General features: G+C 37.7%; 1 protein-coding gene across 1 annotated transcript in view; it reads left to right on the top strand.

The window, feature by feature from the left end:
* The window catches only part of LOC100565246 (desmoglein-1), a 38974-nt gene extending 25066 nt beyond the window's left edge, over positions 1-13908 (top strand). Inside the window, exons 10-16 of the mRNA XM_062980421.1 lie at positions 1991-2133; positions 2910-3131; positions 4692-5393; positions 6476-6627; positions 7841-7898; positions 9043-9254; positions 9888-13908. Coding sequence (XP_062836491.1) covers positions 1991-2133; positions 2910-3131; positions 4692-5393; positions 6476-6627; positions 7841-7898; positions 9043-9254; positions 9888-10955 — 2557 coding nt within the window. The 3' untranslated portion in view covers positions 10956-13908. The remainder of the gene's footprint in view (positions 1-1990; positions 2134-2909; positions 3132-4691; positions 5394-6475; positions 6628-7840; positions 7899-9042; positions 9255-9887) is intronic.
* The last annotated feature ends 315 nt before the right edge of the window (positions 13909-14223 follow it).

Below are 14223 nucleotides of genomic sequence, written 5' to 3'. Positions count from 1 at the left end.
GATATAATGTGTGCCTTCCTTGTTTGTTTGTTGCTTTAATCAATTTTTCAAAAACAATTTCAGGGTTTCTTTGGCTGATAATTAAAACATGTTTTCATTAATCTGAATTTCACAATACTGCTGATAGCCTTTTCAAGCAATCAGAGCAAAACCCAGTAAATCCACAATCTGCATCCATCTGTTGAAAGGGATATCACATTGTCTTTCTAGAGGCCTCTACAGCAAGAATATGACATTTTCCAAACTCTTTAATTGCCATGATCCACATTGGTATAAAATATAAGCTTTTGGCTCTTGTAGAAAAACAAAAAGAAAAAAGCGCAAAGCTATAAAAGTATTTTTATCTTCCCTGGAGGCTGTACTATTTTGGCAAAATAATATTCGTTTCTTGCATTCATTCATTCACACACACACATACACACACGCACATACATATAACAACAAGGCTATTGTCAAGACTATAATCCTCTGCAATAATTCAGAAATCCACCATGGTTTTTTAACTCATCAAAATATTTAAAATAATATTTTATTGAGATTTTTTGTGCTCTCCCTCTTCAGCAATGCAATAAAAATTTCTCTGTTAAAAAGAAAATTAGAAAGAAAGTGAACCCTTTATCACAGAAACATTTTCAGATCTAAATAAAATTATCTTTGAATGGCACTGGATAGAATTAAGAGATGTCCCCATAAGTAACTACCTCAATTGTAATCCTTATTTCAACTCCATCAGTACAAGAGACAGTAAGATCACACTTCAAACACGTGTGAATAAACTGGTAATTTTATAAAGGGTCTTATAGGAATATACTAGCAATTTTTAACAGGTGGATTGGTAATACACTGGCATATTCCTTTGCAATATTGCATTCAGGATATACACAACATCCCATCATTCACTTGCACATTAATGAGCTCAGAGTTTTGTTTTCTTTCAGTGGGTTCCTTTCCCCAGAAATTTGAGAGCCTGCCTACATATTATATTATCCCTCATTTCCTCTGCCTGCTTCCGATTGGTCTTTGCTGCTGTACACACAGTAAGCAGAAAAGTATCATTCTTCCAAAATAATAATTGTACCTGCCCACGATTTTCAAAACACAGGCCCCTCCATGTTGACAAACAAATGTTCCTTCTTATTGTAAGAAACAAAGAAAATACTTCTACTTCCTCATTTTCCTATGGAATGAAAAGTGGCAGCTCAACCTTCTACTGTCTTTGCTTTACATGATATCTCAGTCACTACTGAGATCTTTGTGCCTCCTTCCTGCTTGTTTAGATTTACAGTGTATTTCATTGTCTGTTCTGGGTTCAAAAGAACACTGAGCATACTTCAACTTTCCTAGTATTTCCCAGGTCAAGCCGGAATTTATATATATTTGTCCAGAGAATGATGGTGCCTCTTTTGTCAGTGGGTAGTAGATCAACCCAGCCTTTTAGTTGTCATTTATAAGAAATTTACCTACTAACATATTTAAATGCATAAAATGAGATGCTAGTATTCAAGGATGTACCAATTCAGATTCTCAGGGAGTCATATTATTTAATTCACCCAACTCCCACAAGTCTTTCTGTATGTATTAGAATAGCACCTCAAGGAGAGATCTATCCTAATTCTTCCTTCCTAAAGCACTAAATTCAGTGCAAATTGCTCCCCAAAGGAGAATATCCAAATATGTTACAACCCTCCTGCACATAATGACTGAAAGAGTACAAACCAGAATGTTCACACTTATTTACCACCTGTCTTTTTCAATAAAGTATTAAGCATTGTAAGATATGATCCAAGAAATAAAATAATCATCACATGTCAATATATCTTTCACTAAATTTTGTTTTTACTGCATCTTCTGAAAACAGAAATATTTTGAAGACTATCTTCTTAAATTAAAATGATTTAATTTGACTTAGAATGACTGCAATAACAAAATGCTGGTGCTTAATTTGTCAGTGTTTAAAGCTAATTCTGAACATTTCTGTTGACCAAACCAGCTATGAGATGGGGCATGATCCAGCTGCCTGGTTTAACATTAACCCAACAACGGCTGAAATCACATTTAGCAAAGTGATTGATCGGGAGTCAATCTATGTAATCAATGGGGCATACAGAGCAGAGGTACTAGCTATTTGTAAAGGTAAGAAAAGTGCTCTTTCTTTTTTCCAGTTTCCCTTAAGGTTTTAAAGTAATATATAAAATAATTCAAGAATGTTGTTGGTTTTGCAAGCATATATATAGACAGCTTTCTCACACAATACTGGTGTGATGACCAAGAAGGGTGGAAGGACTATTTCATTGTGCAACTGTGAGATACAGCATAACCACAATGAAGGACAAATATAGAAATTAACTACTCTCATCCTATTTTCTTAACATTCTTACTTCTTTACTTTCTCATCTTGCAAAATTCCCTGCTGGCTGCTTAAAAACTGAAAAAGTAGCTAGTAACACAACATACCTATTGTTCAGTCCAGAAGTAAAATCTATACACAGAGAGATAGTCAGCATGTTCAAATAAATGGAGAAACAAACTGCTGTTGACTTTTTGAAACAGTTTGGCCACATGTAAGTCTCTCACTAGGGCAGTGCACTTTTCTAATCAGGTTTTTTTTTTTACATTGCTATCAGGTCTTGATGTGTAAAGATAGTATATTTAAATGATATTTCAAGTTGAGAGAGAAATGAAAAGGATTGTATATAGGTTTTTATTGGTCATCCATTCAGCCTTTGGACAGTTGCTTATTACTTGGCTTCTTTAAAAAAACAAGCCCTTAATTCATTTTTTTTTCTCCCTGGATACTTTCTGTGATATTTTCCTAGATGACGTATGCACTGTCAGGATATTATTGTCTGTTCACTCAGCAGCAAGATTCCTCTGATACAGTCTCTCTTACACTCATGAATCTATTACAGATGCTCCTTACAAAACAGCCACTGGAACCATTGTGCTTACTATTCAAGATGTCAATGATAACTGCCCAGTTGTGACCGATGAGATCAGAAAAGTTTGTATGGACAATCCATCAGTTGCGATCACAGCTAAAGATCTAGATGACCATCCATATGGACCACCTTTTAGATTCACTATAGTGGCTCAGTCTCCAGGAAGTTCATGGACAATAAGAATAATTAATGGTGAGTGGAGTGGCATGTTGCTGTCACCTTTTACCCATATTGTTCAGTGTTTGAAAAACTTAGAAAGTTTGCTCTGCCTTCTAGCACAACCCCCAACATCTGTTGGTCCATTTATAAAACTCCTTTCACATAATTGAGCATATGCACCCCACTGCTGTAAACTAGAATCTGTGAATGTAGTACAGGTGGTGAACAAAAAAGCTTCCATTTCCTCTGCTCCCTCTCACCTTTGCCTACTGATGTCACTCCTCTATAAAACCTGGCAATAGTTTCCATAGATGAATTCCAGCGCTACATTGTTTTTGTTCACCCTCCACTCCAGAGGGAACAAAGAAATCTATGTAGTTTGTGTCCAAGAGACAGCTAAGAATCTCTTGTGAAAATTGTAAAATTCTGTTAGCCAATGTTCATTGAATGCAATATTTCTTTGCCAGCTCAAGTGAAATAAATTGTCTCCAGAGTAATTTCTACACAATATGCAAGCTCTTAATAGAGTCAAGAAGGCATGAAATAACCATGTATTAGCCACCCCTAATTTAACTGTCATCACTTTGTTTATGAGGAATGAATCTCCCTTCAATAAAGACACCATTTCAAATATATAGTCTGCAGAGAACCCACACATTCTTATTTGTTTCATAATAAGCAGGAGGAGGCCTGATCTGAAGCAGGACCACCATGGAAAGAAATGTAACCGGGGAGGGGGGGTGGAGTTTCTGTACATCAAATGCCCTTGCATTCACAAAAGCTAAAAATGTGATGGGATTCTATTGGCATTAATGAAGTTTAATATCCGTGTAGATGCAGGTAGCGGTCATTTAGAAGGAATATCCATCTAGTGAGAGGTTTAAACTACCCTGTTTTCATTCAATCTTCATCTGACATCTGCATGCTTACTTAGAGTTGGGAAAGGAAATAAAGCTTATGTAATTTATAGAGTATATATGTAGTTTGACCCTAAGAATAAGTTCTCACAGACATTTCTAATGCCTTTATCTTAAAATGTGCAACAGAAAGTGAATACAGAAATCAGCAACACAAGTGAAATGAGCTTCAGAACATAAACCAGAAAGCATTATTTTACTGCAGAGATTGGAACTGAGCATCCTTCTGTCCTTACATGGCACAGGAATTTTTCTTCCTTCCTCAATTGAGTTGTCAAAAAATTAAAAATCAAAATGGAGAACTATGCCTCCAGGAAGTTTGATTCTCCGTGTCTCCAAAAAAGGCATGGATCTCTAAAAAACTTTAACCAGATATAACCCCTAGTTTTAAGGAAGTGCAAAGAACAATCATTAAGATGGTATATTCCTCAGGCCCTTGATGGCTGCCAACCCAGTTTATTTCAAATGATGAGCCATCCATGTTGGATATCATATTCATCATAATGTATCATTTTAACACAGATTGTCTTGTGCTGCTGGTTTTCTTGAGATTTCCTAGGCAACAATATATTATTTTTATTAACAGCATAAATTATCTGACCAAAGAGATTTTAAAGCTGAATTCTTAATATATTTTTCTGTTTTTCTCTTCCCTCACAAAAAAACCCATCCACAGAAACCTCTGCAGCACTGTTCAGCAATGATGTAGGGTTTTTCATTCACGAAGTCCAAGTTAAAGTGTATGACAACAGTGGTAGAAGCTGTGAAAGGCCACTGGTGGTTCCTTTGCAAGCTTGCCATTGTGATCGCAATGCAATGTGTATCAATGGTGCTACTCAAAGAATCAGAGTTACCATTGTTGGTGGTGGAGCTGGAGGTGGTGGTATGGGTGGAGGTGGGGGAGCTGGAGGTGGTGGTATGGGTGGTGGGGGAGCTGGAGGTGGTGGTATGGGTGGAGGTGGGGGAGCTGGAGGTGGTGGTATGAGTGGAGGTGGTGGAGCTGGAGGTGGTGGAGCTGGAGGTGGTGGAGCTGGAGGTTGGGATATGGGTGGAGGTGGTGGAGCTGGAGGTGGTGGTATGGGTGGAGGTGGTGGAACTGGCGGTGGTGGTATGGGTGGAGGTGGTGGAGCTGGAGGTGGTGGTATGGGTGGAGGTGGTGGAGCTGGAGGCGGTGGAGCAGGTGGCGGTGACTGGGATAATTATGACAATGGTGCAGGTGGTGGTGGGGACATTGATAGTGGCAGAATCACTGATGGTGGTGGTTATGACAGTGGTGATACTTACGTTCCTGGAGTAGGCGTAGAAAGAGAAGGCGGAGGATTTGCACTCAGTCCTGCTGCCATTTTTCTGATGTTTCTTGGAGGATTAATATTTGTGCGTAAGTATGCCATTAAGATAAATGTACCTTTTCTGTTGTTGCTTTTAATTTGCTTGTATTCAACCATTTGCTACAACATTAACAGTTTTGTAAAATTTAGTTGATACATAACTGTTTCTTAGGGAATTCTTGAAACTGTAGTCCCAATTTGTAGCTCTATGTTTGATATTATGTATCAGACAAATTTTACTTCAAATTGCCTGTCAGTTTATGACAACCCCATGAATTTCACAGTTTTCTTCAACAAATGCTCAGAAGTGGTTTTGCTAGTTCCTTCCTCTGATACATAGCCTACAATAGAATTCATTAAATAAACAGTTATTTCAGAACAGATTGAGATTGAAACATTACTAATCCTATCCATGTGCATTTACCTATGCTCAGCTACTATCAAAGCACCTTTTGAACCAGAGATGGAGTTAGACTGGATCTCAGCACCATTGGAATTGCTTACCTACTTGAACTGAAATTTAAGTAGGCAAGCAACTGATCAAAATTTGGCAAAGTAACTACAGTTCCCCAAGATCTTCTCTAACATGACTAATAGCTATGTTTCCTGAGGTATTCTAGGCAATATAGTCCCAATTTGTAACTTTATATTTGATGCTATGTATTGTAACTCTATATTTGATGCCTTGCAATTGCCAGCATAGATTAGAGTTTGGGTGTTGGACTAGATCTTCAGGAGACTAGGATTTAAATCCCCACTCAGCCATGAAAGCCCTTTGGGGAACCTTGGCAAGTCACAATCTCTCAGCCTTAGTGGATGGCAATGGTAAACCTCTGTTGAGGAAATTAAGATAAGGTTGCCCTAAGATACATAAGAACAGCCAATCTTGCCTTAGCCTACGCGTGCAAACAAGAATGATACATGTCCTTTCAACATGGTTTTTGTAACAGGGAACTAGATAACAATTGTTGGACCTGGTCAACTAAATCTAAAGGCATATGTGTTAAAAGTTTTTACTTTCAAGTTTCTGAGATTAACAACTTGCCAGTTTCTGAGAAAGTGTGTTTTTGTTCATATTCACAGACAAATATTCAGCTTACTATTTAAAATGGCATACTTTCTGTTTTTCCAGTGGTTCCGATACTGATGTCACAGAGCAACTGTTGTCGCTATTGTAAATCTCGCCCTGTTGGTGGAGTTGGCGCTGGATTTGAGCCTGTGCCTGAATGCACAGAAGGAGCTATACATTCATGGGGCATTGAAGGAGCACAGCCAGAAGATCGGGTTCGTTTATTGCTTTAAATAAGAACACTTATTTATTTGTTTGTGTGTTTGTATCCTGCCTTTTCTTCACTGATCCCAAAACACCCAATATGACTCTCCACTTCTTTGCTTTATTCTCACAAATTGTGAAAAATGTTATCCTGAGAGAGAAAATATCTTAATTCCCAGTCCAGTTACACTTCACCACGCTAGCTATGTCCTATTGACGTCATTTGGGAAGAGTGGCAGTTGGCTGGCTGGCCAACTGTTATCTACCAGTCATCAATGGATCTAACTTTCTGTATTATTTAGAAATCCTCTCTTTCAGTTAATCTATTTACAGACTTGCTCAAATAATCTTGGAATGTCCCTGTCATTGTGTTACCACATATGGCCTTAGCTCATCCCAGTGGCATCTCATGGGTCCCATGTCAGCGGAGCACTGAATTCAGTCTGGGTTTTACCCTATTGTGAAGATGGGGTCAACACCTTGGCTAACACCTTTAAAGCCTGGACTAAAATTCAGAGTGAGTCACCACAGAACTGACATGGAAACCATTGGCTGCCATGTGCTGTTCCTTTCCTAAAGTGGGAAAATTCAGAACTGTTATCCCTTGCCACTACCCTTTCACTTACCCTCACTTTCCAGTCCACACTACTGAAGAGAAAGGAAGTTTTCTTTCCTTTGCCTTTGTCATGGCTCATATACTTAGAAAGGGCAAATTAACAGGAAGCAAGAGTGAAGAGGAAGGCCACATAAGGTAGTCAGTAATGCACATTGCTAGTATGTGAGCCTTCCCAGATCTTCTGCAGTTTCAGTCCAAATATGAGCCCTGCCTGAATCTAGTGACAGCAATATCCATGTGAATATCATTTCCACTACTAAGCCATAGCACATGTCCAGCTACAAAAATATATCCACCTCCTAAGACAATGACCATGTGTACATATACACTAACTAAGGCTAGCAGTGGCCGCAAGCCAACTAAGTAAGATAGGAGGCCTTTGTAGACACAGTAGCATGTGCCAAGCATAGTGCTACACTAATGTTCCTCTGAATCAGGGCAATAAGTAGTCTTATTTTTATTTTTATTATTATTAGCCTACCTTTTCCCCAGAACTGTAGCTCACTGCAGCTCCCAAAATAATATAAAATCACAATTATTCTTATACTATAACCCCTATTTTGTTTTTTTAATGCATGTTTTATAATGTCGACTATTTATTTGTTCAGGATGTTTCGAATATCTGTGTGACAGGAACAACTAAAGGTGACTTTGGCGATTCCTCAGGTAAGCAATTGCTTTTCTCTAAAATGAATGAATTATAATTCCACAAATAATATTTGTCCTAAGTATGGGCTTGATAACATGGGGAAGACAACTCATTCCATTGTCCTGTTAAATTATTAGTGTAGTTACTTCATGGAAACATGCTCACTAAATGCAAAAATCTGGAGATCAGCATGTATTCTTTTGCATATACAAACCTCTTATGAAAATTGGGCATTCCCCTTTATACCCAGTGGACAAAGGGAGGCAGGGATGTGCAAATTCAATTCATTTGTGTATATTGCATGCTGGGAAATGTCTTTACATTGGTGAGTTTATCTTCTGCTTGATTCCTATTTGGAATTGGGCAGATATTGTTGACAAAGGGCACTTGCAAGTCTTTGGCAAGTCTACTGGCTGCACCTTCTGGTGACCTTTTTTTTCCGTGTCAGGAGTGACTTGAGAAACTGCAAATCACTTCTGATGTGAGAGAATTGGCTATCTGCAAAGATGTTGCCCAGGGGACATTCAAACCTCAGTCGACATATATACATTCCTCAGCCCAGTATGAACATCTTACCATCACTTTTCCACATAAAGAACGGTATTAGCCTTAGTGCAGGAAAATAACTTTCTTGTATAAGACAAGTGTGGTCATCTTTTCCATTGAATCATGGAAACATAAACACTTAAAGAAAAAGTGAGATCATAACATTCCAGCATTCAGCTGCATATAGCAACTTCCTCTTCCTCCATTCATTCATTCATTTCAAGTATAACACATCTTTAGGAGAGATTGCAGGCACTGGTCAATGAGTTGTCTTAATACAGTATTTGCTGATGCATACGTGAGCTTTTGCCATCCACTCTTGAGGATTTCTAGCAATCCCTCAATTGCTACCATACGTAGGGACTTCCACTTATCCCAGCCACTGCCACCAAATGTGAATTTCCAATGTCAGGATTCCACCTGTCCCATAACTGTGTCCAACAACTATGGGAACCTCCTAGATTCCCTTCTGGTTCATATGTGATATTTTATGTATCCTTTATCCCCACAAGCATAGCTAAAATGAATTTAAATGCATCTCAGGATTGGGCATTTGGGCCATTAATTTAATAATATCATGGTGTTTTAAATAAAATCTATAAATATATTTTTCAGATATCTATACAACTAAGTATGATGGAGGAATGGTGAGCAGAGAAGAAACAACAGGACTTGGGACAGTTAAAGGCTATGGCCCAACTGTAGGCTATGAAACAACTACAGGCTATGGAACAACAGGAAGAACAAAAGAAACCTTTGGAGGAACAATAAAAGAATACAGAGAAAGTGGAGTGAACATGGCTTTCCTAGACAGTTACTTTTCTGAGGTAACTCATATACACCTTCAGAGTTTTAATACAATGAATTCATACAGTGGGGGAAAATATTGTTGATATTGGGTGAAGGAGATTTTGTCAACCTCACCACATAACCAGGGGTCATATATAATGATGAAAACAGCATTCGAGAACATCTGGATATAGATTTTTCTCCCAAGATCAAAACTATTACAGTAGAGTCTCACTTATCCAAGCTAAACGGGCCGGCAGAAGGTTGGATAAGTGAATATCTTGGATAATAAGGAGGGATTAAGGAAAAGCCTATTAAACATCAAATTAGGTTATGATTTTACAAATTAAGCACTAAAACATGTTTTACAACAAATTTGACAGAAAAAGCAGTTCTATACACAGTAATGTTATGTTGTAATTACTGTATTTACGAATTTAGCACCAAAATATCACGATATATTGAAAACATTGACTACAAAAATGGCTTGGATAATCCAGAAACTTGGATAAGCGAGGCTTGGATAAGTGAGACTCTACTGTATTTAGATCCTCCCAGGGCATCTTCAGTGCTGTCATTCATCTCTTTCTGATAATTTAAAATTTTATTTATTTTATGTTGATAAGAAAACAAGTGTTATAATTCTATTTTGTCCCTTTCTTCATTTTTAGAAAGCATTTGCTTATGCTGATGAAGATGAAGGCAGACCTGCAAATGACTGTCTCCTGATATACGATCATGAAGGCATAGGAACTCCGGTTGGTTCAATTGGCTGTTGCAGTTTTATAGGAGATGACCTGGATGACACTTATCTGGATACGCTGGGACCCAAGTTTAAAACATTGGCAGAAATCTGCTTGGGTATAGAAATTGAGCCATTCCCTGACCCCAATGCACCTTGGCCATCTCTGCCCAATCCTGAAATTGAGCTAAACCTACCACCACCTGGAACAACCATTGTTGTGAATACATCTCCCCCAGTGCCTCCCCCAACTAATATTGGTAGCACAACAGTTGTCACGGAAAACACCTACACAACATCCTCTGTACAGCCACCAAGACCTATGCCTGACCCTATGCTCCATGGCAATGTAGTGGTGACTGAGACCTACACATCTGTGCCAAAACTAAAGCCTCCCACATTGAACATCGATTCTCTGCATGGATCAAATGTAGTTGTGACAGAAAGAGTGCTTGCTCCTGGCCCAGTCACTGATTTGCATGGCATGATAGATATCCCTGAGCTACCTGATGGGTCAAATGTAGTAGTCACAGAAAGAGTCATTGCTCCAAATGCAAGGATACCTCCTTCTATGAGCATTCCTGATATGGCTGATGGGTCAAATGTAGTTGTGACAGAAAGAGTTATTCGGCCTGCCGCTAGCATGCAGGGCAACCTGGGCATTCCTCCTGAATTAGCAGGTGCACATAATGTGGTTGTTACTGAGAGAGTGGTTTCTGGGGCAGGAATGAGTGGTGGAGTTGGAAATATGGGTATGATGTCTGGATCTGGAATGGGTGGTGGAGTTGGAAATATGGGTATGATGTCTGGATCTGGAATGGGTGGTGGAGTTGGCAATATGAGTATGATGTCTGGGGCTGGTATGAGTGGTGTTGGGGGTCTGGGTCCAATGCTGGGCCCCGATAACCTTCTTAGCCAGACAATGGGATCAGCATCCCCTGCTACATCTCGAAGGAGAGTAACAAAGTACAGCACTATACAGTATTCTAACCAGTAAGGCTGCATACAATTGCACATAATTGAGAAGCTTCTTTTCTTTTTTAGATTTGCCACCATACCACATTTTTATATTTATACGTAGCAAATCGTATTAGGGAAGAAAAATGAATTATATTTGTCTGAAAAAAGAATCTCGTAAAGCTATCAATTTCCAAAAGGCACTGACAGTATAGGAAAACTCTGATACTGTCTTTTTGTTAATGTACTTAAATGCTAATACCACTGGCACAGTATTTTTTTTTACATATATATATACTTGGTGCTGAAGAGCATTACTGGCCTACCACATTACTTTTCTATAGTCATCTAGCAAAAGCACACATTATTTGCTGCCCTTGTTATTGTTGTCATTGTTATCTCCTTTTTTTGCAAGACAAAAAAAATCAGAATTGTATTCAAAGCAGCTTGACAGAACAGCCTGGAACACTACTGAGCTGTTTCTTTCCATTCCATTGATTGCCCTATTTTATACAAACTGCATAGAATCAGTTTGAGGTAGTTACTCCAAATGTAACACACAGTTCAGTTCTCTTGTAAAGCTCTCCACCTGGTCAGTACAAACTAGCAAAATGACATCAGAGCTGGGGAAGACACAGTAGAATATTACATCTCATGTCATTTTTATGAATGTTGAGTGAGGCCTTCCATTTAAGTCCTATTGTACATCATCAATTCTTAGATAACATTACCTCTCTTTAAGGCCTTTCTTACAGAAACCCCTGAATTCAAACCTTTCCCAGTTCACCACAGATACTACCTTGGACATGAAACCAGTTTCTCAATTAATGCAGAGTGTCACAAGGTAGATTCCTTTAATGTGGGGTTTACTTGATCTGGCATATTGGCAGAAAAGAAAAGAAAAAACATATCTATTTGGAAGAAATTATAGAATCAGTTTCAAAAAAAGAGCACATTGATAGTGCAAGAATGGTCACACATATAAATAGTATTAATTCTTGAAAATAACTTGAGACTACCTTGCTAAATTGGTATTTTTAGTACTGTACTATAAAATCTCTGCTTAAATGCCTGCTATTATATTTCATGCATTGCTATGAAATACTTGTTGAAACAATCCCCTTTGAAGTCAATGGGATTTATGTAAAAGTAAGCCTGGGTCTCTCACAAAGCAAACTTCAGATTGCACACATTCTTTAATTGCATTGAACTGCATTATATGGGCCTACAGTGACCAGATAATGCAGTTACAAACAGTATGGATCCAGCCTTTGTTGCCTACTACTGTCTTTAAATTGCATTTTAAAAAGCAAATGTATTGGCCAGGAACCAAAAAGCTGCTTCAAGGCATGCCCAAGGGGCTTAGATATATCCAAATATAAACAAATATAGGGTACAATAGCCAATTGCTTCCAAATTGAGTTTGAGTGGCACAGTATTCTAATGTTGTAGGGAAACAAGTCCAAAGCCTCACCGAGCATGCAAATTTGGAATGGTTACTTTTTATAGAACAATTCTGGGAGATGTTGCCCAAAAAGTAACTTCCTCTCAAATGTAACTGTCCCAAGTTCCGATATACTTTGGGTTCCTTGCATCATATGTAAACTGAATGAAATGCAATACAAAGAACATTTTCTGATCGTTATCAAACACAGAGATTTTCTCTGTCAGCAAACTATAATAATCTATACTTATGATATGCTTCAGTGTTTTGGATAGGCATCTACAGAAATTTAAGGAAATTAAGAGACTTTTGACTACTTCGGGCTGCTCCCTAAGTTCCATTTCCCCTTTCAAAAAAATTATTGTGTATAAAGGGACATGCAGAAAATGGCTGTCAGAAGAACGAAGGATAGAAAGAAAACCTATTTCAAGCACATCTGCAGTTATCTTATCTAGTGGTCATAACTTTTCTTGCATTGCAAGCAGTTTCCTGCTGCTTACACATTTTAAAATCATGAGTAAAGCAATGTAACTGTAGAAGAGATTCATAATTCTTGGGAACCTTTCAGTTTCAAGTGCTCAGAGTCCTGAAAGGCTGCACAAGAGTATATCAGTAAATTTATACCAATTTAAATGTAATGGTTTCACACAAAGAATCCTGGAAATTATTGCTTGAAAATTGGCTACTAGACATTTGCCAATAGCAGACAGAGTCATACTGAGAACATATTCAATGAAATCAATTAGACATGATGATAAACCTAACTCTCAATTGATTTTAATGGGTCCTAGATATGAATACCACTGTATTCAAAAAGTTTACCTGGTTGTTGATCGCAATTTGGTTGTAAATAAACATAAATAAAAATAAATGGTAATAAACATAAATTACCATTGCTGTTGAACAAACCAGCAATTAAATTCCTCATTCCAATGAAGTGCCAGTTTTTCCTTCTGAAAATGTTTTCAATAGTATGACAAGAAGCTTTTGCAAATCTAGGGGATTGCTGATTCAATTTTGCAAGTTAATATTAAGTGAAAATGCTTCTTTTTCCATTTGTTAAGTCAGCACAACACCTGTTACCAAAATAACCTTCCCCATGAGTTTATATAGTACATACACATTTTAGGATAAATATTAGCATATAAACGTATTTTCTTTATGCTTCCTTGTGTAAAACAGTACATGTTGTTTAAAATATTAAGATTTCTATAAAATTGGCCTGTGTTTTTTCCTTTACATTTATGGAAATGAATTTTATATTTGAACTAATGTCTATGAACTCCAAAATAATTCCATTATAAAACTCTTGCGGGATAAGTACTTTAAAAAAAAAAACCTTATCTACAGATGGAAATTGTTTTCTTCAGTTGCACACCCATTGCATTTCTGAGTGTTGTCTCTCGTTGCTATTTTCTAGTGTCCTCATTTTTATTTTTTTAAGAAAGGATTTCGTTTCTGAGGGAACTATTGAATCTCTGGGATTACAATAAAAGAATGTATCTGAAGTTGTACAATAATAGTCTGTTAAATAAAACTTCTGGCGAAACTCCTGTGAAGGTATTTTATGATTAAATGTGATTTATATAGGCTTTTGACAGAACTTGGAAACATTACTTTTTCTTTACTCCCATTATGGTCCCAGAAAACACCACTTTAAAGCTTCCATGAATCATAAACAACTTAAAGGCACACAACAACAGCACAACAACAACAGACTTTAATTAGGTGTGGAGTGCTGTTGACACGGCCTTTAACTGAAGCATGAACATGGCAATTTTGTATTGGCTCTCTCATTCAAATCTCCTTGACCTCAAAAACGCTGTCTGCTTCCTACCTGGATCAACAGCTGTTTCTCTAGACA

Source organism: Anolis carolinensis, chromosome 4 (genome assembly GCF_035594765.1).
Source record: "Anolis carolinensis isolate JA03-04 chromosome 4, rAnoCar3.1.pri, whole genome shotgun sequence".
Taxonomy (NCBI): Eukaryota; Metazoa; Chordata; class Lepidosauria; order Squamata; family Dactyloidae; genus Anolis; species Anolis carolinensis.
The sequence above is the reverse complement of the archived record's forward strand: the minus strand, read 5'-3'. Positions and strand labels throughout refer to the sequence as shown.